At 39.0% G+C, this 27,108-nt stretch overlaps 2 protein-coding genes across 16 annotated transcripts in view; one reads left to right on the top strand and one right to left on the bottom strand.

The window, feature by feature from the left end:
* Positions 1-47: 47 nt before the first annotated feature.
* On the bottom strand, positions 48-23,146 carry DYNLT2 (dynein light chain Tctex-type 2). The gene is made up of 4 exons (XM_008530419.2): positions 22,942-23,146; positions 5,252-5,458; positions 2,137-2,295; positions 48-325 (listed from the first exon to the last, which is right to left on the bottom strand). The coding sequence occupies exons 1-4, from the start codon at positions 23,047-23,049 to the stop codon at positions 215-217; spliced, it is 585 nt and encodes a 194-aa protein (XP_008528641.2). The 5' UTR covers positions 23,050-23,146; the 3' UTR covers positions 48-214.
* Positions 22,885-27,108, top strand: part of ERMARD (ER membrane associated RNA degradation) — a 27,353-nt gene continuing 23,129 nt past the window's right edge. For 2 of the 15 annotated variants that reach the window (XM_070603042.1, XM_008530425.2), the window contains exons 1-3: positions 23,111-23,246; positions 25,570-25,767; positions 26,570-26,738. Coding sequence is in view for 10 of the 15 variants with exons in the window: in XM_008530425.2 (XP_008528647.1) it covers positions 26,621-26,738 (118 nt within the window). In the remaining 5 variants the exon portion in view is untranslated. Of the gene's footprint in view, positions 23,874-24,232; positions 24,294-25,569; positions 26,004-26,569; positions 26,739-27,108 lie in introns of all 15 variants that reach the window. The other 13 variants (XM_070603035.1, XM_070603037.1, XM_008530422.2 and 10 more) reach the window with 13 other exon arrangements.

The raw sequence follows: 27,108 nt of genomic DNA, 5'->3' as shown, positions 1-27,108 counted from the left end.
CTTGTGCTTTGGGGTAATAAAATGTTAATAAAAATGATAACTAGTAATACAAGGGCAAAAATCTAACTTTTACTTGTTGTTAAAAGAATACAATTAAGAAGTTCAATTGGAGATAAAAATATAGCTAATAAAACCTACTATGAGGTTCATAAATCTATAAACGATGTATTTTTGAAAAGTTGAAGAGTAACCACTCTCTAGCACACGTAACAAGCTATTCACAATAAAGAGCAAATACCAAGGCCAAGGCCACATAAGCTTCAGTTTCATGTTTAGCTGCAACCCAGCTGTCCCACGCAACATCCCAGATCCACCTGCTGGCAATCTATGAGAGAAATTTTTAAAAGACAAACTTTAGATTGAGCATTTAAGTAATTTTTAAATCTATGCAAGTTTGATTTTTTTAAAAAGATGCATCAGTATCTTAGAAAGTTCTACTTAGAAGCAATTTGTCAAGCTTTCCCGAATAGTGACACTTCCTGGGCCCACCTTCTCCTTGACTGGGATGGTAGTCATCACCACAGAGACCTCCCTTGGCTGAGAGGCAGGAACAGGAAGCCCTCTGTGATTTGGGTCTAGTAGCTCTGCATAGAGTACCACTCTGCTGTGTCAGAGACCATGATAAGGAATTATTCTTCATGCCCTTAAAATACTTTCAATAGAAAGTTTATTAGGACCCTGTCTTGAAATGAAGAAATGGCAATGATTCTACAAGCAGACTGTTAGAGAAAATCCTAATCCCTCTGCTTCACTTACAAAGCCATACATGATCTGACTACAGCCTACTTTTCTGTGGTGGATCTACAATGGCCACAAATCCTTTGTGGCTTCCCCTACAAGAGGTTGAGTCTTTTTTTACCCCTTGAATATGAATTGGTCTTGGGGCTTGCTCTGAGCAAAAGAATGTGACATGGTGCAACTTCCAAGCAAGGTCTTAAGAGGTCTTCTGCTCTTACCTTCTCAGAATGGCATGAGGAGACCCTGATCTAAGGAAGGCCATTCAGTCCACTGGAGGATGATGGCTCATGTGCAGGGGAACCCAGGCGCCCCAGCCAACAACCAGCACCCACTGTCAGACACATAATCGAGGCCATCTTGGACCTCCAAGCCCAGTTGAATCATCAGATGGCTGCAAGTGCATCAGTGAGACCAACAGAAAACCACATGGCTAATCCAGGCTGAGCTGACCCACAGAATGATGAGCAAATAAATTGTTGTTGTATTAAGCTGCCAAATGCTGGGTTGGTTGGGTGTGTAGTAATATTATCTGGTATACATGATACCACTCTCCACTACCCAAATATACTGCAACCATGCTGGTTATTAATCAAGCACACCAAGTTCATTCCTGTCATAGGATCTTTGCCTCCATGTTTGCTCTGCTTGGAAGCTCTTCTCCTCGATCTTGGCACAGCTGGTTTCTTCTTGTCTTTCAGATATCAGAGGGCCTGCCCTGTCTCTAGACAAGCCCAAGTTGCTACTCTGTCACTCTATTATATTGCCCTACCTTAACTTTCCCTATGGAGCACTTTCACCATCCAGAACTTTCCCATTACCTAAGTGTATGTATAGTATGTGATGGTAATTCTCTTCTCCCTCACCTCTGTCTTGCTGACTGTTGTGTGGCCAGCACCTCTCTGCCTGTCCGAGTCCTCCTCTCCATGCTTCCGTGAAGCCTATACAGACTGTGCCCAATGCACATATTAACTTTCAACTCACTAGAAACTTACACAGCCTGGTGGTATTGCATTTTTATTTGTGAATAATAATAATAACCTTACTGTTTATTGAGGTCTCTGTGCTGGAGACTATGTTAAGGATTTTAATACAGATAACCTCATTTAATCATCACAACAATTAATTATTAAAAGACAATAAACCGTCAAAACTAATATGATCAAGAAACAGGGTATCCATACAATTTAATAAATTATTAATAGAAAATTGCCATTTCTAGGTTAGCACTTTTCACATAATTAATAATGAAAGAAAATATGTTTAACAAAATTCTCCTTTCATTCAAGAGGCATCTCAGGATCTTCAAGTGCGTTGGAGAGAGGACAATAAATATCAAATCACTGGAGAGGAGAGACCCTATAGTCCTAATTGATAGATGCTGGATAAACAGGTACTTACATTTATTGCCTGACCAGTCTTTTGAATAAATAATACTTTTATAATGAACTTATAACGGTGGTACCCAAATTCTTTCACCGCTAACAATATGCGGTCTGCTAATTCAAGTGACAAATGAGAGAAGACTTTATCATCATATTTGACATCTTCAAGACTTTCCTTTAAAAAAATTAAGAAAAATATTTTAATTTTCAAACGAAACACTTTTCTGAGTAGAAATTCAAGTAGGAAACGTGTCTAAATAATACATATAAGTTTTAAAACAATATACATATTCTTAACCAAATAATATTAAATGAATGTTATGCTTACCAATTTATCAATAACAATTTGGAATCACTTTAGGTTTTGATTATGTTTAATTGTTCTTCATTACCAACTCTTAAGCTGTAAGTTTCCCTTACTGCTTTTGTCTATCAGTTACTAGGGAGAGCTAGGGGAATTTTAAAAGAAAGTTTCTGGGAATTCTTAACTAGAGGAAAGAAATCTTTTTAAAATGTATATATTTGCTAAAATTCAGATTTGGGTTTTGCTAAAGCAAAGGTTACTTGGACTTGGAGCCTGCATTATGTTTTCCTGTCTTCCTCAGTCTCCTCGAATTAAAGCACGCTTCCTTCAAATCCTCTTCCCATGGCTTCTCCCTCTAATGCTTTTTTCTGTGGCCTCCAGGAGAATGCCAAGGAAATCAAGAATTTGTCATCTTATTTGTTAATGAGTTAATGTATAGCCGGGGGGAGACGGGTGTGGGCCGTGAAGCATTGCACTTTCCTACAGACCATCGGCAGACCTGGACCATCTAGTGAGCAAATGGCATACGCCTTTGATTAACTGACGGACCAAGGATAAATTAGCCAATGTTCTGGGTTCTAGGGGTAGCACATGGACTCCTACCAGCTAATTTTATAGGCATGTAAAACCAAAGACAATGCCCTTTTTTTGGTTTTGGTTCCCTTCTAGAATGCTTCCAGATCTAAAACTGTGTTTAGAAACATTTATTTCTGTCAGGCCTTTGGCAGTGGCTCTATCTTTTGGACCCTTAGCAACATCCATTCTCTCTTCTGAATCTGCCTAACAGATCTCAGGCTTTATCTACCAAAGTGCTCTTTTTATTTTTTTTTTTTCCCAGCAGAAATGACTGATTTAATGAGCTTGGATGGCACTAACCCTTTATACATCATCATTTTTAGTACTAAAGGTTATCATATTTTAAGCACTTGCTATATTCCAGACACTATGAAAAGCACCTCATATATTTTCTTGTTGAATCTTCAAAATAACAGACGTGACAGATTCTATTAATATCCATTAGTATTCTACCTTAAATTAATAAAATAAATCTAGGTGAGGCTAAACATTTTTCTCAAAATCACAAGCTGGCAAGTAATAGGCTATGAATTTAATTCAGCTCTGACTTTATCATATAGAATCCATGCTTGTAGCCATCCTTACATAGAGTACGCTGAGCTTTTTATCTTCCATTAACTCACTTAAATTACATAAAACATCCTTAAGTTAACTTATACAGGAGAAAGTTATTCATAGCATATTCTCATACAGAATTATTTTCCCTTAATTCTGGGGCATTTTTTTTTTCCTTTTGCCCAATTCACTCTCCTTTACCTATTTTCTTTAGGTCTAGGGAAGTAGAGAAATTTCCCAGGGACATAGCAAAGTGCTCTTTTTAAATAAATAATGAACACTTGCTAGGAAGATACCCACAAGCTCCATCGATATTTGCTATTTCTGTGTCCAGAACTATGTTCAGTGTTCCCTGAACCCAAGGGAAAATCTCTGGCTTTTTACACTCTCTAGCCATCCACCTACATATCCAATAAGCTGTTCCAGGCCCCATCATGCTCTTTGCAATTCTATAAATTATCATACATAAATACAATTTGAAATCCTACTATATTCAATAAATTTAAACTCAGTCTATGTGGTAGTGCTGAGTGAGAGATACAACAAAACACACTCTCTCATCACAAATTCTTGCTATTAGTGTTTAGATCAGAGAAGAAGGTAATCAATAATTATTTTACTGTATTAAATTGAGTTGAATTTCTTTATTTCCTGAAATCATAAGCCATTATATCTTTGCCAAATATCATCTGACAATTATTAGTTCAGTTTAGAAATGTATCTATGTCTGTGGTAGTGGAGAGAGTTTGGAGAGTGGGTCTCCTAAATATTCTTCTGTATTAAGAAAGGTTAATTAATTTAAAGAATGAACTTTGATGTGATTAAAGGGGTAATGATCATTTACACAAAATAAACACTTGCTTTCTTCCCAATAGCTAGGTCACATCAGTTGTAACTGAAGGAATGCATCCTGTAAATCAGAAGGCAGGAGGTAATTTTACAACAAGGAACACCACTGCAGTGGGATTAAGCTAGGTGGAGTCCCACAAAGGGAATCACATCAGAAAACTCCTGAGTGCCTGGTGCTCAGAACGAGGGACCAAACATGAAAAAGGAATTCAGAAGAGGTGGTCCTTCAAACAAACTTTCTATAATTAAAAAATTTTAATTTTGTCTTTGATTAGGAAAGATGGTGAAGGGAATTCTTTCCATGTGAACAATGTAGCCTCGGATACCAAAACTAGTGTAAATATTGGTATTAGGATTACAATATCAGTTTTGTAAAACTGAAGAAGCTTTCTTGGACTAGGACGGAAACATGTGTCTGAGTTTCAAACAACTGTCTTAAATGAACTTTTGACTCCAGCCGGTTTAAAAAAGAAAACCTATGCATAAGTTGGGGATTGCCTGTTCTTAGGATGTTTTAGTGTAGTCGGGAACCATGTTTCATTCACATGTAAATATTCAAGATTTTTTTTTTACTCATTCCTCCAAATATGGGAGAAACATGGAAACTGAGGGATAAATAATTTATGGATAATTAAGAGTTGATTGAAATAACAAAAGAATATTCCCTTTAACCTAGCTCATTGGGTCAATGTGAAGATTATTGAATATGATTACAAAGTACTTTCATATTTTCAGAGATAAATACTACAAAAAGTCAATCAGGGTAATTATACTGCCATAAATCTTAATATAGTTTATCAAACCCACAAAGCTAAGATATAGCTATTGTATATATCTATCAACCTACCTTTAATATCTGCTGGACTTTAGTTTCTACTGAATGAGCTTGGAATTTTTTCAATGGCTCCATTCTATATGAATTAGCAAACTTTAACTTTGCCAGGGCACTCTTCCACTCTTTACCTAAATCGGCAATTGAGTCATCAAATGGAGGCTCTACATACTGAACATCATGAAACGATTCTCTCAGTCTTTCTCTCAAAATTTGTGCGTACTGAAAGAAAGGGAGAGAGAGGAAGGAGAGAGGTGTAATTTTTAATTGTAAAATGAAATTTCAGATTTAAAGCTCAGAAATCCATTTTAACAGACTTCTATGATAATGTGGTTGCTAAGTCATAGACTCACTGACTCACTCCTGGCTATCAAGTTGGTAAGAGAAAAAAGAATATCTAGCTGGCTAGCTATCAGCTATCTATCTGTCTGTAAACACAAATACACATAAACACAAATTTGCACTCATATATTTAGAATATCAATGGAAGATGCAAAAGAACTGCAAACCAGAGTAGCATCATGTTCCCTACCCTCAGGTTATGAAAATAGTATCCTTCGTTGTCTTCTTACAATTTTAATTATTTTACTTTTATTTATTTTTCTTTGAATGAGCAATGCAATTATTTAGGTAACACATTCATAACTCTTAAGTCAAAAAGATAATAAAAGTGTATTGATTTGGTATATACATCACTCCATACTTTTCACATTCAGTATTCATTCTGTGACATTCAACACTCCTTAAGGAAATATTTATTTAGTGCCTGATATGGTCCAGAAAAATGCTCTATGCCTTGAAGTTACAGTGGTGAGCTTCCTTATAACAGCCAGGAATTAATTGTTCTACTTGTATCAACTGAACCAAGAACTCTGCATTCATGGAGTTATTCTAGTGGGGAGGAAGGCTGGTAGACAATAAAAAGTATATAGGGAAATGAATAAGCTAATTTAAATACTGGTAATCGCTATAAAAATAAAATCACATGACTTGATAGAAACTCACTGTGAGGGACTAATTTAGATGAATGACCAGAGAAGGGCCCTCTGAAGTAAGATTGGGGCTGAAGTCTAAAAGGAACAGGAAATAGGAAGAACAAAGACCTCAAAGCAAGAACTTAACACGTTCTAAGAACAGACATGGGTCAGTGTGTCTGAAGTGTTTTGAGTGAGGCAAAGATGCAACAGGATGAGGCTAGAAAGGCAATCGAGGAGTAGATCGCATAGGACCGAGGAGAATACGGTAAGGAGTTTGGATTTCATTCTCAGAACAATGGGAAGCCACTGGAGAGATTTAAGCAGGCTGGTGATATGTTCTAAATTTCAGTTTTAAGAGGTCATTCTGGCTGGCTGCTGTGTGGTAAACAGACTATAGGGAGGTGAGGGCCTGGATGAAGGTAATAACTTTATAATACTTTTTACAAATAATGCTAACTATGATTAATTTCATAAATTTATAATAATTCCTTTTAACCAGGAACATGGATTGCCTCTGCATTTATATAAAAATTTTTATTTCCAAGTAATATTTTATGTTAAACACATCTTTCAATTTATTCTGAAGTAATTTTTCTTTTGATGCCTCCTTCAAGGTGATTTAAAAACGCATTTTATGCTTTTAGTTGTTTTAATAGAGAAGTATGGTTGTATCCAGCTGTTAAACTTTTATTAATTTTAATATTACCTCTTGATTTTTCTAAATACATAATATAGTTCTACATATTTCTTTCGTCCCTCTTCCTTTTTTATACCTTACTGCAGAGGCCAGTAGTTTAAAATGTATATATTAAAAATCATATTCATATGGAGGATTATGGGAGAACATTTATTCTCTGCCTCTGATGCTTCTATGCAGCAGAAACTGTCCTTGGAGCAACACCTCCCTTTCTTTGCACTCTCTTTTGTTCCCTCTGTGGGGATTTATCTGATTGCTGAGTTGGGAAGAGGAAGAGCATGTTTAGTTCAAAATCTTCCCAGCTCTCCTCTTGGCATCTGATTATAACAAGTACATATTACCTGTTCCACCACTGCATATGTTTTACAGAGTTAGAACATCATCTTAGATATATGTCATTGTCGAGTTATTCCCATCACTATTTGGGTGAGCTGGTTTAATTCAAGTAGAAATTGTTACCATTTGCCAGCCTATCTTTCATCACTAATAGTTTGTTAATAAGGTGAGTAATATTGATTTTTGCATGTTAAACCAACCTTTCATTCCTGGAATAAACCCCACTTAGCTATAATATATTATTATTATTTTTACTGGAAGTTTGCACCTTTTGACCCCCTTCACCCATTTTGCCCACCCCACATATCTGGCAACCACCAACCTGTTCTTTGTTATCTACAAGCTTGTTTTTTTTAGATTCCACATATAAGTGAGATCATACCGTATTTGTCTTTCTCTGTCTGACTTATTTCATTTAGCATAATGCCCTCAAGGTCCATCCATGTTATCACAATGGTAAGATTTTATTCTTTTTTATGTCTGAATAATATCACACTACATATATATAGATAGTCCCCAACTTACAATGGTTCAACTTATGATTTTTCAGCTTTACAATGGTGCAAAAGCAATATACATTCATTAGAATCCATACTTCAAATTTTAAATTTTGTTTTTTTCCCAGCCTAGTGATATACAGTACAATATTCTCTCAAGATGCTGGGCAGTGGCAGCGAGCTGCAGATCCCACTCAGCCATGCAATCATGAGGGAACACAACCAATACACTTAACAAACAATCTGTTTGTCACGTTCAGTGCAATATTCAATAAATTACATGAGATATTTAACACTTTATTATAAAATAGGCTTTGTGTGATTTTGCCCAACTGATTTAGGCTAATGTAAGTGTTTAATGTAGGCTGGCTAAGCTATGATGTTCGGTAGGCTGGGGGTATTAAATGCATATTTGACTTAGAATATTTTCAACTTACAATGGGTTATTGGGATTTAACCCCATCAAAGCTCAAGAAAGATCTGTATACCACAATTTCTTTATCCATTCATCCATTGATGGACACTTAAGGTGTTTCCATATCTTGGCCATTGTAAATAATGCTGCAATTAACGTAGGGGTCCATATATCTTTTCAAATTAGTGTTTTTATTTTCAATGGATAAATATCCAGAGGTTGAATTGCTAGATCATATGGTAGTTCTATTTTTAATTTTTTGAGGAACCTCAAAACTGTTTTCCATAGTTACTGCACCAATTTACATTCCAGCCAACGATGCACAAGGGTTCCCTATTCTCCACCTCCCCATCATTTGTTATCTCTTGCCTTTTTCATAATAAACATTCTAACAGGTGTGAAGTAATAGCTCGTAATTTTGAATCACATTTCCCTGCTTTTGGAGTCAGATCCAAAAAAAGTCATCTCTAAGAACAATTACAAGGAGCTTACTGCCTATGTTTTCTTCTAGGAGTGTTATGGTTTCAGGTCTTAGATTCAAGACTTTAATCCATTTTGAGTTATTTTTTGTGTGTATGTGGAGTAATATAGTGGTCCAGCTTTCCCAACACCATTTGTTGAAGAGACTGTCCTCTCTACACTGTATATTCTTGGCTCCTTTGTCATAAATTAATTGGCCATATATGCATCAGTTTATTTCTGGATTCTCTATTCTGTTCCATTGACATATGAGTGTGTGTTTATGCCAAGGCCATACTGTTTTGATTACTATCTTCATTATATAGTTTGAAATCAGGGAGCATGAAGACTCCAGCTTTGTTCTTCTTTCTCAAGACTGCTTTGGCTATTTGGTTTTTTTGTGGTTCTACACAAATTTTGGGATTGTTTGTTCTATTTCTCTGAAAAATGCCATTGGAATTTTGATAAGGACTACATTGAATCTGTAGATTGATTTGAGTAGTATGGAAATTATAACAATATTAATTTTTCCAGTTCATGAGCATGGACTATATTTCCATTTATTTATGTCTTCTTCAATTTCTTTTATCAGTTCTTACAGTTTTTCAGTGTACAGGTCTTTCACCTCCTTAGTTAAATTTATTCCTAGGTATTTTATTCTTTTTGTTGCAATTGTAAATGGGATTGTTTTATAATTTCTCTGATAGTTATTAGTGTATAGAAATGTAATAGATTTTTGTATATTGATTTTGTATCCTAAAAATTTACTGAATTTATTTATTAGTTCTAAGTCTTTTGGTGGAGTCTTTAGGGTTTTGTATATACACTATTATGTCATAAAAATAGCGAGTTTTACTTCTGCATTTTAAGTTTGGATGCATTTTATTTCTTTTTCTTGCCTAATTGCTCTGGCTAAAACTTCCAATACTATGTTGAATAAAAATGGAAAGAGTGTGCATCCTTGTCTTTTTCCTGATCTTAGAGAGAAAGCTTTCAGCTTTTCACCATTGAATATGATATTACCTGTGGGTTTGTCATATTTGGCTTTTAGTAGGTTGAGATACATTCCCTCTGTACTCACTTTGTTGAGAGCTTTTTATCATAAATGGATCTTGAATTTTGTCAAATGCTTTTTCTGCATGTATTGATATGATCATTTGATTTTTATCCTTCATTTGGTTAATGTGGTGTATCACATTGATTTGGGGGATGTTGAGCCATCCTTGCATCCTCTAATAATTCTTTGATCATGATGTATGATCTTTTTAATGTATTGTTGAATTCAGTTTACTAGTATTTTGTTGAGGATTTTTGCATCTATGTTCATCAGAGATGTTGGCCTATAATTTTCTTTTCTTGTGGTGTCCTTGTCTGGTTGGGTCTCAGGGTAATTCTGGCCTCATAAAATGAATTTGGAAGTGTTCACTCCTCTTGTATTTTTTGGAAGAATTCGTATTAATTCTTTTTTGAATGTTTGGTAGAATTCACCAGTCAAGCTGTCTTGTCCTGGACTTTTGTTTCTTGGGAAGCTTTTGATTACTAGTTTAATCTTCCTACTAGTAATTGCTCTGTTTGGATTTTCTATTTCTTCATGATTAAGTCTTACAGGTTTTATGTTTCTAGGAATTTACCTATTTCTAGATTGTCCAAATTGTTAGCATGTACTTGTTCATAGTAACCTCTTATCATCTTTTGTATTTCTGTGGTATCAGTTGTAAGGTCTCCTCCTTCATTTCTGATTTTATTTGTTTAAGCTCTCTCTTTTTCTCCTTGTGACTCTAGCTAAAGGTTTGCCAATTTTGTTTCTTTTCAAAGAACCAGCTCTCAGTTTCACTGATCTTTTCTATTGTCTTTTTAGTTTCTATTTCATTTATTTACACTCTGATCTTTGTTATTTCCTTCCTTCTACTAACTTTGGGCTTTGTTTACTCTTCTTTTTCTAGTTCCTTGAGGCGTAAAGTTAGGTTGTTAGAGATTTTTCTTCCTCCTTAAGGTTGGCATTTACAGCTATAAACTTCCATCTTAGAACTCCTTTTGCTGCATCCCATAAATTTTGGTATATTGTATTTGCATGTACATTTGTCTCAAGGTATTTTTTCTTTTAAGATTGGCACCTGAGCTAACAATTGTTGCCAATCTTTTGTTTTTTTCTGTTTTTCCTCCCCCAATCCCCCCAGTACATAGTTGTATATTTTAGTTGTGGGTCCTTCTAGTTGTGGCATGTGGGACACCACCTCAACATGGCCTAATGAGTAGTGTCATGTCCACGCCCAGGATCTGAAGCGGCAAAGCCCTGGGCAGCTGAAGTGGAGTGTGAGAACTCAGCCACTTGGCCACAGGGCCAGCCCTGTCTAAAGGTATTTTATAATTTCTCTTTTGGTTTCTTGTTTACCCAGTTGTTGTTTAGTAACATGTTGTTTAATTGCCATATATTTGTGAATTTTCCAGTTTTCTTCTTGTAATTGACTTCTAGTTTCATACCATTGTGATTGGTAAAGACTTTTGATATGATTTCAATCTTCTTAAATTTATTAAGGCTTTTTTTCTGGCCTAACATATGCTCTATCCCCAAGAATGTTCCAGGTGCACTTGAGAATGTATATTCTGCTGCTTTTGGATGGAATGGTCTGTGTATATCTGTAAAGTCCATCTGGTCTAATGTGTCATTTAAGGCCAATGTTTCATTATTGATTTTCTGTCTGGGTGATCTATCCATTGATGTAAGTGGGGCATTGAAGTCCTCTACTATTATTGTATTTTTGTCTATTTCTCCTTTAGTTCTGTTAATACTTGCTTTACATGTTTAGGTGTTTCTATGTTGAGTGCAGTATATTTTATTCTTACATATTGTTGGATTTAATTTGTATAATTTTGTTATGTTTTTTGCATCTATGTTCATGAAGAATATTTGTCTGTTTTCTTGATATTAGTCTGGCTTTGCTAGCAGGGTAATGCTGGCCTCAGAAGATGAATTGAAAAGAATTACCTCTTCTTCAGTTTTCCAGAATACTATAATATTTGGCAGAAACTCACCAGAAAAGCCATCTGGGCCTGGAGTTTGTTTTATGGGGAGGTTTTAAACTACAAATTAATTTTCTTTAATAGATATATGGGCTATTCAGTGTATCTATTATTTTTTGAGTGAGCTATGGTAGTGTGCGTCTGTATATTAGTTTGCTAGAGCTGCCATAAGAAAATACCATAGAACAGTTGGCTTAAACAACAAATTTATTTGCTCACAATTTTGGAGGCTGGAAGTCCAAGATAAAGGTGACCACGGTTGGTTTCTCCTGAGGCCTCTCTTGCAGATGGCTGCCCTCTTGCTGCCTCTTCACATGGTCATCCCACTGTGCATGCTTGGCCATGGTGTGTCTGTGTCCTCCTCTCCTCTTCCAAGCACATCAGTCAGACTGGATGAGGGCACACTCTTACAGCCTTATTTTAACTCAATTACCTCTTTAAAGGACCTATCTCCACAAACACTCACATTCTGAGGTACTGAGGGTTAGGACTTCAACATATGAATTCTAGGGGAACACAATTCATCCCATAACACTGTCTTTCAAGGAATTTGTGCATTTCATCCACGTTGTTGAACTTACGATCATAGCTGTTCTTAGCATTTCCTTATGATCCTTTTAATGTCTATCAAGTCTGTAATGATTCCTCCTTTTCATTCCTGGTAATAATAATTTATCTTTCTTCATTGTTTTCCTGCTTGGTCTGGCTTGATCAAGTGTTGGCAAACTTTTTCTGCAAAAGGCCAGTTGCTAAATATGTTAGGCATCTTGGGCCAAATATGGACTCTTCATTTCTCCTTCTCCTCCTCCAACTCCCTCTTTCCCTCCACTACCTCCCCATCTTCCTCAATTCTTTTAAAATAACCCTTTGAAAATAGACAAACCATTCTTAGTTTACAGGCTGTACGAACACAGGCTGAGAACCAAATTTTACCCACAGGCTGTGTTGGCCAACCTCTGGGCTAGAACCTTACCAATTTTATTGATCTTTCCAAAAGATCATCTTTGGTTTCATGGATTTTCTTTATTGGTTTTCAGTTTACTATTTCATTTATTTCCTCTCCTTTTTATTATCTCTTTCCTTTTGCTTACTTTTAGCCTAATTTGGTCTTCTTTTAAATAATTTGATCTGATGGTTATTGGTTTGAAATCTTTCTAATATAAGTATTTGAGGCTATAAATTTCTCTAAGTACTGCTTTACTTACACCCTACAATTTTTTAAATGTTGTATTTTCATTTTCAGCTTAAAACATTTTTCTCTTTTACCCATGGATTAGTTAGAAGTGTGCCATTTAGTTTACAGACAATTTGTAATTTTCCATGTATGTTTATTACTGATTTCTAATTTATTCCATTGGGGTCTAGAGAACATACTTTGTATAATCTGAATCCTTTTAATGTTATTGGGACTTGTTTTATGTCCCAGCACATGTTCTTAGTAATGTTCCACTTATACTTCTAAGTAATGTTTATTTGGCTGTGGTTGCATGGATTATCCTATAAAGTCTACTAGTTTGAGTTGGATTATGGTATTGTTCATATCTTTTGTATCCTCACCAGTTTTTTGTCTACTTGTTCTATCAACTATCGAGAGAGGGACAAGATAGAGATGTGTGTTAAAATTTCCAACCATAATTATGGATGTCTACTTCTGTGAGAAGAAATTAAAGCTTTCACTTCATGTATTTCAAAGCTCTGACATTAGGTGCATAAATATTAAGGATTGTCATGTCTTTCTGAAGAAGTGACCTCTTAATATTATGAAATGAACCTCTTTATCTCTCATATTGTTTAGAAATGTACTTTGATAATAATAGAGGCAGTCCAGCTTTCTTTTGATCATTGTTCACAAGGCATATCATTCTCAATTCTTTCATTTTAACCTAATTGTGTATTTAGACTTCAAATGTGTTTCTTGTAGACAGTACATAGTTTTACCTTGCTTTTATAGCCAATGATAATATGTGAATTTTAATTGGGGTATTTATAACATTTACATTTAATGTAGTTGATGTGATTGAGTTTAAGTCCATCATACTGTTTTTTGCTTCCGATTTGTCCCATCTGTTCTTTGTTCTCTTTATTTTTTTATGCTTTATTTTGAATTATTTTTAATGATTCTATCTTACATCATTTGTTGGTCTATTAGCTTTCTTCTTTTCCAGTGGTGGTTTTTGGGTTTGCAGTATGTATTTTTAACTTATCAGTCTACTTTCATGTCGTATTATACCACTTCATGTTTAGCATAAGTGCTTTACAATGGCATACTTCTTCCCCCTCTTCCCACTTCTCTGGCCTTTGTGCTGGTATTGTCATGTATCCTACATCTACAAATGGTATAAATCCATCAATATGTTGTTATTTTGGATTTAATCACCTATCTTTAAATAGATTTAAAAATAAGGAAAGATATATCTTTGTCTACTTATTTATCACTCCCAATGCTATTTCTTGTTTAGATAAAGACTTACATCTCATATCATAGTCCTTTTGCTTGAAGGACTTCCTTTAACAATTCTGACAGTGTAGGTTTGGTGATGAATTCTTTTAGATTTCATATATCTGAAAAACTCATTATTTTGCCTTTGTTTTTAAAACATATTTTCACTGGGTATTGATGATTGTTTCAACTTTAAATATACTTTAAAGTATCTTTTAGAACAGCTTAGCCCAGCCTAGCTTAAACATGTCCAGGACACTTACATTAGCCTACAGTTGGGCAAAATCATCTAACTCAAACCCGATTTTATAATAAAGTATTGAATATCTCATGTAATTTACTGAATACTGTACTGAAAATGAAAAACAAAATGGTTGTATGGGTACAGAATGGGTGTATCAGTTGTTTACCCATAGGATCATGTGGCTGACTGAGAGCTTCGGCTTGCTGCCACTACTCAGCATCATGAGCTAGCCTGGGAAAACATCAAAACTCAAAATTTGACATATGGTTTCTACTGAATGTCTATCACTTTTGCATCACTGTATTGTCAAAAAATCGTTAAGTCACGCCATCATAATTTGGGAACTCTCTGTACTTTAAAGACGATTCCTCAATGTCTCTTGGCTTGCATTGCTCCTGATAAGTCTGCTGTTATTTCCTCTTTGTTCCCCTGGACAATCATGCACACCATAACAATGTTTCAGGCAGTGATGGACAGCACATATGATGGTGGTCTCCTGAGATTATAATGGAACTGAAAAATTCAACTAGAGACATTCTAGTCATCATGGTGTTGCAGCACAACACATTATTTATGTTTTGTGGTGATGGTGTAAACAAATGTACTGTGGTGCCAGTTATACAAAAGTATAGCACATACAATTATGCACAGTACATAACACTTGATAATAATAAACTATGTTACTGGTGTATGTATTTACTATACTTCTTATTGTTGCTTTAGAGCATACTCTTTCTACCTATAAAAAGCTTATTGTAAAACAGTATGCCATGTTACACCAGCAGCAGCCTCATACATGTTTACTGAGTCCCTTGATCGCATCATTTTCTCTTGTGCTCAATTAAATCTCATGTTGTTTTGGTCATCACGGCCCCCAAGCATACAAAACACACTGCTAATGTTGCCAGTAAGAGGCCAAGTTGAGCGATTGATGTGGAAACAAAATTAAAAGTGATTAAGGACTATGAAGATGGAAAATCAGTGATGGTTACTGCTCACCAGTCACAAATGTTCCATTCTACCACAGCTACAATCTTAAAGAAGAACAAAGTGGTGGAAGCTGGATAAAGGATCTGCTTCACTGAAGGCAAGACTACCAAAAATTCAAGCATGGCCTATATCAGACATGGAGAAACTTCTAATGACCTGGATTGAAGACCAGACACAGACGTGTCTCTCTCTCAGCACCATGTTTATCACAGCCAGACCAAAAAGTTCATTTGCAAAGTTGAAAGAAAAGGCTGGACTAAATTACAATGCTGAATTTACTCCTAGCTCTGGGTGGTTTAAACCATGCAAGAAGAGTTATTCATTACACAATGTGATAATGAGTGGCACTTCTGTGAATGCCAATGTGAAGGCAGCTAAGAACATTTGGAAACTGTAGATCAGCTGATTGTGGAGGGAAACTGCCTACCTGCCAGCGCAAACATTCAATATGGAATAAAGCCTCCCTATTCTCGAAATGGATGTCTGAAAGGACTTTCCTCTATAATGAGGCAAAGTCAATGCCAGGTTTCAAGGCTTTTAAGGACAAGATAACAGTCTTGCTTAGGGGTAATGTTGCATGCTCCAAATTGAAACCCTTTGTGACCTGTCACACTGAGAACCCCAAGGCCTTCAAACATATCAATAAGCGCACACTCCCAGTGTCCTATAGGAGCAATAAGAAGTTATGGCTAACCTAGCTCCTCTTCCAAGACAATCTCCTGACAGCTACGCCAGTGAAATGGAGAAATACTACTTGGAGAATAACATACCTTTCAAGATTTTCCTCATTGTTGATAACGCTCCTAAATATCATTCTTTTATTGCTGATGCTTATCCCAATATCAAAGTGGAATTTCTCCCTCCAAACACCACATCTTTGATTCAACCAATGGACTAAGGAGTTATAGTATCTTTTAAGGCCTACTACCTGAGGACGACCTTTGTCTAGGGTATTGCTGCAACTGAGGAATACACTAAGGCAATTCTGGGAGGATTACAATCTTTATGACTGCATCACGAATGTTGTTTCGGCTTGGGGTCATGTCCCTCCAAGTACATGAATGATATCTAGAAGGAGACACTCAAAAGGTTTTTCCATGATTTCAAATGACCTGAGATGGATGAGAGGGTTGCAAACATCAATAAGGTTGTGGTTGAGATTGCAAACAACTTTAACCTGGGTGAATGAGGATGACATTGAGGAGCGCCCAAAGATGGTTCCTATGGAATTGACTAATAAGAAGCTATTGGAATTGGAACAGGAATGCATAGCTGAACACGCACAGGAATGCAGGGGCAAGAGAAAAGGAAACTGGAGGAGAAGAAAAAGAACTCTCAAGAAAATTTACAGTGAAGGATTTAGCAAAAGCTATTACAGACTTCAACAAGCTCCTAAAAAAGTCTGAAAACACGGACTGGAACACCAAAAAGTTTTCATTGACAGGAATGTTCATGGTGCATTATCTGCTTATAAGCAAATCTATGATGAAAAAAAAAGAAACAAATCAAGCAAACCACCATGGACATATTTCTGAAGAGTGACACCTCCTTAAGAAGAGCCTCAGGGAGGTTCTTTAGGAGGTATTCCATCTGAAAGCTTTATCATATGAGATGACAGCTCCATCTGTTATTGCCCCTGAAAACCTTCCAGTGAGACAAGATGTGGAGGTAGGGATCATTAGTGATATTTATGTTCCTGACTCAGTGTAGGCGTAGGCTAATGCATGCGCTGTGTCCTAGATTTTAACAACAAAAAAATAAAAAGTATTTTTTTTTTAATTTAAAGAAAGAAAACAGCCTATAGCATAGGGATATAAAGAAAATATCTTTGTACAGGTGAACAATGTGTGTTTTAAGCTAAGCGTTACTGCAAGAGTCAAAAAGTTAAAAAAATAAGTTCATAGAGTAAAAAAGCTACAGTAAGCTAAGCTTAATTTATTATTAAAGGCATTTTTAAAAATCAATTTATGGTGACCTAAGTGTACATATAAAGTCTACGGTAGTGTAATGTCCTAGGCCTTCACATTTACTCACCACTCACTCACTCACCCAGACCACCTTCCAGTCCTGCAAATTCCATTCATGGTAAATGTTCTACACAGATGCATCATTTTTAAAATTTTTCATGCCATATTTATACTATATCTTTCCTATGTTTAGATACACAAATACTTACCATCGTGTAACAATTGCCTACAGTATTCAGTACAATAAACTGCTGTACAGGTTCCTAGCCTAGGAGCAATAGGGTAAACCATACAGCCTAGGTGTGTAGTAGGCTCTACCATCTAGGTTTGTGTAAGCAAACCCTATGATATTTGCACAATGACAAAATCACCTAACAACCCATTCCTCAGAATACATCCTCATTGTTAGGCGATGCACAACTGTACTTGAAGTTTTTTTATTCTAGTTGCCATTAAATTTTTTTTAAAACTTTTTATTGAGATTATGATAGTTTACAACCTTGTGAAATTTCAGTTGTACATTATTGTTTGTCAGTCATGTTGTAGGCGCACTACTTCACCCTTCATGCGCACCCCCAGACCCCCTTTCCCCTGGTAACTACTAATCAGTTCTCTTTGTCTACATGTTTATGTTCCACATATGAGTGTAGTCATACAGATTGTCTTTCTCTATCTGGCTTATTTCACTGAACATAATACCCTCAAGGTCCATCCATGCTGTTGTGAATGGGACACTTTTTATCCTTTTTTATAGCTGAGTAGTATTCCATTGTGTGTGTGTGTGTGTATGTATATATATATATATATATATATATATATATATATATATACCATATCTTCTCTATCCAATCATCAGTTGATGGGCACTTAGGTTGCTTCCATGTCTCGGCTATTGTAAATAACGCTGCAATGAACAGACGGGTGCATGGGACTTTTGAAATCCCTCATTTCAAGTTCTTTGGATACCCAGTAGTTGGGTGGCTGGGTCATACAGTGTGTCTATTTTTAATTTTTTGAGAAATCTCCATAATGCTTTCCACAGTGGCAGCACCAGTCTGCATTCCCACCAGCAGTGTACGAGGGTTCCTTTTGCTCCGCAACCTCTCCAACATTTGCTACTTTTTCTTTTGGTTATTTTTGCCATTCTAACAGGTGTAAGGTGATATCTTAGTGTAGTTTTGATTTGGATTTCCTTGATGGTCAGCGATGATGAGCATCTTTTCATGTGCCTATTGGCCATGCGTATATCTTCTTTGGAGAAATGCCTGTTCAAGTCCCCTGCCCATTTTTTGATCAGGTTGTTTGATTTTTTGTTTTGAGTTGTGTGAGTTCTTTATATATTATGGAGATTAACCCTTTGTTGGATGTACGACTTGCAAACATTTTTTCGCAATTGGAGGGTTGTTTTTGTTTCAATCCTGTTTTCCTTTGCCTTGAAGAAGCTCTTTAGACTGATGAAGTCCCATTTGTTTCTTCTTTCTATTGCTTCCCTTGTCTGAGAAGACATGGTGTCCCAAAAGATCCTTTTGATACTGATGTCAAAGAGTGTACTGCCTACATTTTCTTCTAGAAGCCTTATGGTTTCAGGTGTCACCTTCAGGTCTGTCATCCATTTTGAGTTTACTTTTGTGAATGGTGAAAGACAATGGTCAATTTTCATTCTTTTACATGTGGCTGTCCAGTTTCCCAAGCACCATTTGTTGAAAAGACTTTCTTTTCACCATTGTATACCTTCAGCTCCTTTGTCAAAGATTAGCTGCCCATAGATGTGTGGTTTCATTTCTGGGTTTTCAATTCTATTATACTGATGTGTGCACCTATTTTTGTACCAGTACCACACTATTTTGATTACTGTAGCTTTGTAGTATGTTTTAAAGTCAGGGATCCTGACGCCTCCAGTTTTGTTCTTTTTTCTCAGGATTGCTTTAGCATGCCTTTAAATTTTTAAATCACTGATTTTAAGCAATTTGACTATTATGACTCAGCATAATTTTCTCCTGTTTCTTGTGCTTGAAATTCATCGAGCTTCTTTGATTTGTGGGTTTCTAGTTTTCATCAAATTTGGAAACTTCTCACCCATTATTTCTTCAATTTTTTTTTTGTCTGTCCTCTTTCCTCTCGTCACTTGGGGACTCAAAACATAAGAACAAAATTTTTGCCTGAAATTTTTCCATAGCTCGTTGATGTCTCCTAATATTTTTTTTCAGGCTTTTATTTCCATTGCTGTCTCTAACTTCACGAATCCCTTGTTCTGTATTGTCAAATCTGCTGTTAATTCTATTCATTATATTTTACATACGACACTGTATTTTTCATCTGTAGAAGTTTGATTTTGATTTAGTTTGCTCAATCTTTCCTCTACATGCTTGAACATACAGAATGTAAAAACTGTTTTATAATATAAATATTATATAACTAATTTGATAAAAACTAATATAATACAACTGTTTCATAACTGCTTTAGTATCTTTTTTTAGTACTAGAGAATTAGTAACTAATTCTCTCCCGCATCATTTCTGGGTGTTTTATTGCTTGTCTCTTCTCATTTTGCATTGTATTTTCCTGCTTCTTTGTAGGTCTACTAATATTTAATTGGACACAAATTGTGAATTTACCTTATTTGCATACATTTTTGTACCCTTGTAAATATTCTTGAACTTTCTTCTAGAATGTAGTAACTTGGAAAGAGTTAAATTCTCTTGAGGCTTGTTTTTGAGCTTTGAAAGGCCAGGTTAGAGTAATCTTCAAGTGTAGGGCTATTTTCCCCCACACTACTGAGATAACACACTTCTCAGCACTCTAACCAATCTCTTGTGATTTACATGGTTTTCCATTCTTCCTGGTGGGAACACAAACTATTTCACATAAGTCCAAGGATTTTTTCCTGCTCCTCTGAGTGATTCTTTCTCTGGCCACAGGTGGTTTCCTGACCTGATGCACTAATCTGAAGACTTGAGGAAAATCCTCTGCACATCTCTGAAGCTGTTTGTACAGCTCTCTGCTAATACTCTATTCTGCAGACTCATAACACCTTGGCCTATCTTGGTTCCCAAATCCTTCTCAACTAAGGGTGACCTCTCCATAAGATGTGAGCTGGAATCCCTCACCAGGCAGTAAGTTAGGGGAAATCCTGGGCCTCACCTTTCTGTTCCCCTCTCAGAGATCACTACTGTGTCTGGCCTTACAACCAACTGATAGAAACAATTGCTTCATACATTGTTATTTTCAGCAGCTTCTGGTAGGAGTTATTCATGTTGGCTGCCAGAAGTAGTCCTTTATCAGAAATAAATCTACTATTTTCACCATCTGCCAGGCTGCTTTATGTTTTAGTTGGGGAAGAGAAGCATTACTAGCTCCCTAAACCTCTTAAAAACAAAATATTTATTTTGGTGTTTTTCATTAAGAGAAAGTTCCCTACGGTAATTATCTTCTTTCTCCCCACAATATACTCAAGGGATACAACTACACTGCACCATAAACAGTGGCTCCCAACCACAATGATTCCCTTGAGGAGAGGGCATGCACCTGCTGTGTGAAAACAACATTCCATTATGCTGAAAACTCACTTCTCTACATTTCTTCCTTATGTATCATACTGGCCTTCCAATTTAGTATTCTCTTTACTAAGAGTATTTCATCCCTTTATTAAGGAAGAATCTTTGTAATCACTTCTGAAAACTAGGCATATGTTTTAAATATGATCAACTTTTGGCATCTACTAAAACAACCTGAGTTTAATTATTCAACCTATTGATACGGCATTTCCCTACGTTAACGGTACTTATAATCCTAGAATAAACCAAGCTTGGTCATGGAATGCCATTACATTGGTGTATTTCTAAATGCCATTTTCCAGTATTTAAGATTTTCAAATGTATGTACACAAGTGAGACTAATCAAGTTTTCAACTTTTTGTAATGCGTTTAACGTTCTGGGATCTTTGGTTGTAAGAAATAAGAAATCATTCTTGTTAAGCAAAGCTGTATTAATTGGGAAGACATGGAGTAGCTCACAGAATGAAAGAGAAGGCTGAAGAACCAGACACGAGCCACTTCAGCAGGTCACCCTCAATATGGATGAAACTAAAGCAGTTTCTTGCATCACTCCAGGAAGAGTTCATCTAATTAGCCTAGTTTTGGTCTTATTCTCACCACACAGTTAAGGAAACTGACTGACAGTCCCACTGAAACACTACCCAATGGGGGATGCATTAATTCTCCAAAGGAAAATCAAGATCCCACTACTAGCAAAGAAATGGATGCAAGCTAAAGTCAAAAGATGTTTATTTGACCGAATTGTATGTCCTAATTTTTCCTATGCCCAGGAACATGGGAATTATCAGCCACCTGAAAGTTGGCAATGACTCACTGGTGCACTCACTGTCCTCAGACATCTACTGAGCATTTGTGGAATCCCTTCTCAGCATCTCCCCAACTATTGATCTATTCACATTTCTTATGTGTAGAAGCCTAGATTTTAAGGACACCTACAGTTGATCACATCCAGATCATATAAACAAGAACTGCCTTGGTCTGTATCCCCTTCTGCCCAGATTTTGGCTATATACCAAGTGTACCGATGTGTGTCCTCCTTTTGGATTCAGGTTTACTCATTTTTCAAGACTTCAGACCTTTGGCAGACTCGAAGTTTATAAAAGGCACCTCTGTCTGCCTCAAAATACATTTTTCTTTACTGCAGGTGACCTATCTGTTACTCACTTATTGTGAGGCAATGCAGCAGTTTCTGAGGGCACAACATTTAAAGTTTCACAGGTTAAGGTTTCTAGCCTGGCTCTGCTTTTTCTCAGTTGTGTGAACTCGCCCCATTTTTTTCTCCTACTTTGGTTTGTTCTTTCCTTTGCAAAATGCAGACATCAAAGACCTGTCACTGGAACCTCAAACACTGCCATGACCTTTTTTTGAGAATTCTCTTTTTGACACTTGAAACGTTTTAGGATCTCTAAAAATTAGTGTTTTACCTGTTATCTTCCCTCCTCCCTATCAATCACGGGTCCCATGAATTGGTGATGAAAGGAGACCACACAGACGCGTGGACCAGGAGCCCGGAGCACTGGTTCTGGTCTCAGCCCTATCATCGCACAGTTTTGTCTCACTGCACAAACTTTTCCCCCTTAAAGTCTCCATAAAAGGCGAATCTCGATTACAGTGATGGGTCACATAGAAACCCCAGGGTTACACCACCAATGAAATCGAATGGCATTTCCTACAGTTTCAGACAAGATAAGGCGCAGGACATTTTCAATTTAACTTTTTCCTCCCGTATACTCTTCCAACACCGACAGTGCTGCTGTTTTCAAGATCTCATAACCTCTCATCGCTCCGCCGGCATCTCAGACACCTGTCTTGTCTTCAATCCACCACACTCGCTCCTGTCGGGTAAGACCGCCTCTGGCTTGTGCGATGCCACCAGATACACTGCATTTACGTATTCCCGTGAAGAGGGACAAAACGCTTAGAAAACCCATAGGCTGAGAAGTCTGGAGAGGGCCGCAGATGGCCTCGTCGGCTCTTCCGACCCGGGAACGCGGACTCCACCGCGGTCCGCCAGCACGCGGCCTCAGGGCGGGTCCGCGGACTTCCGCTCCACACCGGAAGCGCCCCGCCGCCCTTGCCGGGGAGCCCCCCGCCGTCGCCGCACTCACGGCCTCCTTCTCGAACATGCTCGGCCTCCTCTCTTTCCGAGGCGTCGACGGTGGCTGCTGAGCGGGCTGGTTTGCGGGCAGCTTCCCGCCTCGGCCTCGCTTCTCCATCCTGGCCCGCTCTCCGAGACGCCCAAGCTCCTCCGTCCGCGTCCGCCCTCAACGTCTCTGCAGCTTCCCGCGAGAGCGCAAGTCTCGCGCATGCGCCGCGCCCGCCGGACGTGAGCACAAGAGGGAGGCAGGGTAGGGGCGGAGCGCTGCGTGCGTCATCTCGCGGCGCCGGCGGCCGGGAGCCGGAAGTCATGGAGGTAGAGCGGGCGGGGAGCGTGCCCGTGCTGGCCCGGCGACCGCCGCCGTGCTGGCCGCGCCCCTCTGGCGGGGCGGCCTTGGCGGGGGGCGCGGGAGGGTCTGCCCATCCCACCGGCTCCGAGCGGGCTCCTGGGCGGGGTTCCGGGCCCCCTCGTGTCTGCGTCTGCGCAGGTCCCTCGCCCGCGGTGTCGGCTGCCGGCGTGAGGGGGCGCCGGCGCTCGTTCTCCGGGCCCCCTCCCTGTCAGCTCCCGGGGCCACGCGGGCGAACAGAGGGTGTGAGGATTAGTGTGACGCCGTGCGCACGTGCGCGGGGACAGACGGGCTCTAACGCGTGACCCGGAGCCGGGCGTGCGGCCGAGCGCGCGCGACGGCGGCGCCTTCCCCCCGCGCTCGTCCCCGCGTGTCGCTTCTCTGCGTCGCCGCCAGGACAGCCTCCGCGCGCCACGTGCCGTCGCCGTGAGTCCGCGGCTGTCCGGTGACGACTGGAGCTCAGTCGCCGAGCCTCGCGGGCGGCTGCGCACCGCACGCCGGGGAGGGCTGTGCTCATTCCCGCCTCGGGCCGTCAGACGTCAGACGTCTGTCGTCAGTGTTAGCTATAGCTCTGTGTCTTGAGTGCTGCGTGCTAGGTACTCCTCAAGTATTATTTGTAGTGCCTGCAGCCCCGGAAGGTGATGGTATTTGGCACACTTGACAGTTAAAACTGGGCTCAGACACGTTAAATAACTTGCAAGGCAAGAGGTAGAAAGAGTCGGAGGAAGAATTCGGATCTGAGCCTTGCTGCTCCCGAGCCCGGGGCTCTGGGCAGCCAGTGAGGAGTCAGGATAAGGGTGTGGGTGGGTGCCCACGTGTGCGTGCACGCGCAGGCGCCCAGGGTTTCTGGCTGCTGGTGGGAGGACCCACCTTCGTGACTAGTACATGGGACAGTTCAAGTATTGCAGCGTCTCATCTGTTTATTTGACGTTCGATTTTATTTCTTCATTAACAGTGAGGTCTTGTCCAAGAGAGTACGGGCTGAAAAGTTCATCTAAAAGCCAACTTCTGGAATTGTACGTCTGTTGGTAGCCAGTGGCTGAGGGTGGGGAGACTTGGAGTGCATTTCAGCCCAGGGTAGGAGGAGCCAACCATTCAGTAACTCTTATCACTTATTGTGCGCCAGGAGCTACGCCATGGCCTTGGGGTGCAAGGCTGTGTAAGACCTAGTCTCTGTGCTCCAGGGTCTTACAGTTTGGTTGAGGCTGAGGGGCAACTGTGTTGATAGGGCAGCCACAACCCAAAGAAAGATGTTGAGGCAGATAATCCATAACCAAGCTATAGATCAAAATTGGGGTGAGTTTGTTATGAGCCAGATCTGAGGGCTAGCCCGGGCTCTTCCTTCCCCAAGGAAGGAAGGGCGCCAAAGTGGGGTGTGCAGAGTGATTAAATCCCACCGAAGAGCGTTATCACATGTGATTGGAATGTCCCTTTTACAGTAGTCGGGAGATTGCCCAGCTGGCACAGCACTGCTGTTCACACAGCAGGCAGCGGGTCTGTTGTTTGGAGCTGAGTGATCACAGGCTGAGCGCAGCAATCAGTTCCTAGTGTAGGGAGAAATGCTCATCCTTAAGGAAATGCCAAGTTGGGGGCAGTTGCATCTTTATCTTAAGGGTATTTGTTCTTGTCTTTGGGACACAGCAAACGCTTAAAGCACATACGTAATACATGCTCGATGGCCATGTCAAGCCCTTTTGGAAAGCAAGGTCAGGCTGAGTTAATTTTACACCAAATGGCCTCCTCATGTACTCCAATCCATTGCTTGACCTTTGTTTATCAAAAACCTTTCTCAAAACTTCAGTTGCCATGTCCACGGCTGGCTTTAGTAGTGTGGTAGATGGGCTTTTGTGTGACAGTATCATTTCTGCCTGCCACCTGTCACTCCGGAACCACAGCCCATTCCTTTAGAGTTCGAATGCTTTTTAAAAATTCAAGGAATCCCTTTTGATGTGAAAATAACCCTTTAGTGTTATATCTTTTTTGAACTGAGAGAATTTAACATAAAGAGTTAACTAGGTATAACATTGTTAACTAGATATCTGAAAGGATAAAAAGAGATCTCTGAAAATACCGTGGAGATGGCAGCTGGCCAAGTAGTCACTACCCATAGGACCGAGGAAACTAAGAAAAGTGGTGGGAATTTTAAAACTTAGAAACTTAGAGAAAGGTCCCCAAGTACTCAAACTCAGATCTCTAAGGAGGCAGTTGTGCTGCTCAGCTACGTGGAGGGGCTGGCGAGTGGGAAGCAGGCTCTTGAGGTGGCACTGGACAGTGGTGATGTGTCTCTTGCAGGGGCACAGTGTGGAAGTTCGGCTACAAGTGTCGGGAAAACTGCAAACTGGATTCAGCTGCTGCAGCAGGGGGCACTGCTGCTGCTGGGGCAACGCTCAAAGTAATAGAAAGTGGACAGGAAGTCCCCAGGCTGCAGGAGCAAGTCCCTTCTTCCCCCTGCTGTCTTGCAGTGTCCCTTCGAGTGCCCTGACTCGTTGAGTAAGCTGTGGTCTGCAGAGTCATGGAGAATCACTGAATATTCACACAAGTTTCATGTGCTAGGATCAGTTGACAGCCAGGGCTGAGAGTGGGAAGTGAAGCTTTTGGGGAACAGGACAAGGGAACAAGGTGACAAGGCAATGCTTAACAGCGTGGAGGAATTAAACTGGCCAGCTTCCCAATTCAGGGAGCTGGCAGGACTACCTCACTACTGCTAGAATGCAGACGCCGCCTAGGTCAGTTTCAGACCCAGAATGTGAACACAGGTTTATAGGATGATCTTAGTGTAGTGAGGAGATAATTATGAGGATTTTGGTTTTGTTTAATCCTTCATGAAAAAGCAGTGTGGTTTGCTGCCTTTTACATAACGTAGGGATCAGAGGTGTGCTTTTTACTTCTGTTTTAGTATATTATGCTTGGTTTTCTGCTTTCCCACTGCCCATAAAAAAAGGCTTATTTTGATAACTTTGGGATAGTAAAGGAATGCTGAAAGGAGTAACGTGCTCCTCTGTAAAACACATTGAGCTCCTGTAAACTCATATCTTAACAAATATTGTAATTAATAAAATAATTTTAAATCTTCATATTTTTATTTGAAAATATGCAAAGTATCTTTATATTTCATCACAATGCTTTAATCATACAGCTTTCATGATAGCCAGAAAGTGTGTTGACAGTAGCTATACCTGAGTATAGTCTGTACTTAAGATAGAATAGAATTTCCTCATGATTTAAATATATAATTAATAGTCCTCTGTTTTTATTTCCTGTTAAACAGTGTCTTCTATGTTTTATATTTCAGGTATTAGTAGAGGATCCTATTACCACCTGTCTGTCTCCCTCAGTGTATGATATGATATGTAAACTTGGGTTTGAAGTCAGAGAACGCTGTGATATCAATAGTATTGTAACTCAGAGTGGTGAAGTGTGCTGGCAGACAATTACAGACTGTGTGCTTTATACAGAGTCAGGTTTGTACTTTCTCTGCCCCACAACTGTTGCATTTAAAATATCTCGATCTGTAAAGTGTCCCTTTCTGACCATTGCTGCTTTTGATTAGAGGATGTTGTAATGCAGGCCTAACTCAAAAGAGAACAGGAATCAGTGTGAAAAGCAAGAGAATGAGTCCAGAGACACATAGAAGAGTTAACAAAAATCTGGGCTCAGAAAATGCTGTGTGAGAAGGAGGGGTTGGGCGGCAGTGGTGGGTGGAGGGGCTGTGCATGACACAGATCTCAGCTCGAGGCCAGTAATCCAGGGGGAAAAGGGAAGAAAGTAGAAGTCACATGAATTAAGGGTATGAAATGACCAGTAATGCATTACACAGTTATTTTAAAGGTC

The sequence above is a fragment of the Equus przewalskii genome, chromosome 32 (assembly GCF_037783145.1).
Source record: "Equus przewalskii isolate Varuska chromosome 32, EquPr2, whole genome shotgun sequence".
In the NCBI taxonomy this organism is placed as follows: domain Eukaryota; kingdom Metazoa; phylum Chordata; class Mammalia; order Perissodactyla; family Equidae; genus Equus; species Equus przewalskii.
The sequence above is the reverse complement of the archived record's forward strand: the minus strand, read 5'-3'. Positions and strand labels throughout refer to the sequence as shown.

What these genes read in the sequence shown, in the direction of transcription:
- DYNLT2 (XM_008530419.2), bottom strand. Translation starts at nt 23,049, where the DNA reads ATGGAGAAGCGAGGCCGAGGCGGGAAGCTGCCCGCAAACCAGCCCGCT. An exon ending in GCATGTTCGAGAAGGAGGCC is followed by an intron (nt 5,459 to 22,941) that starts GTGAGTGCGGCG and finishes CCTTTCTTTCAG; the next exon opens with TACGCACAAATTTTGAGAGA. An exon ending in AAGTCCAGCAGATATTAAAG is followed by an intron (nt 2,296 to 5,251) that starts GTAGGTTGATAG and finishes ATTTTTTTAAAG; the next exon opens with GAAAGTCTTGAAGATGTCAA.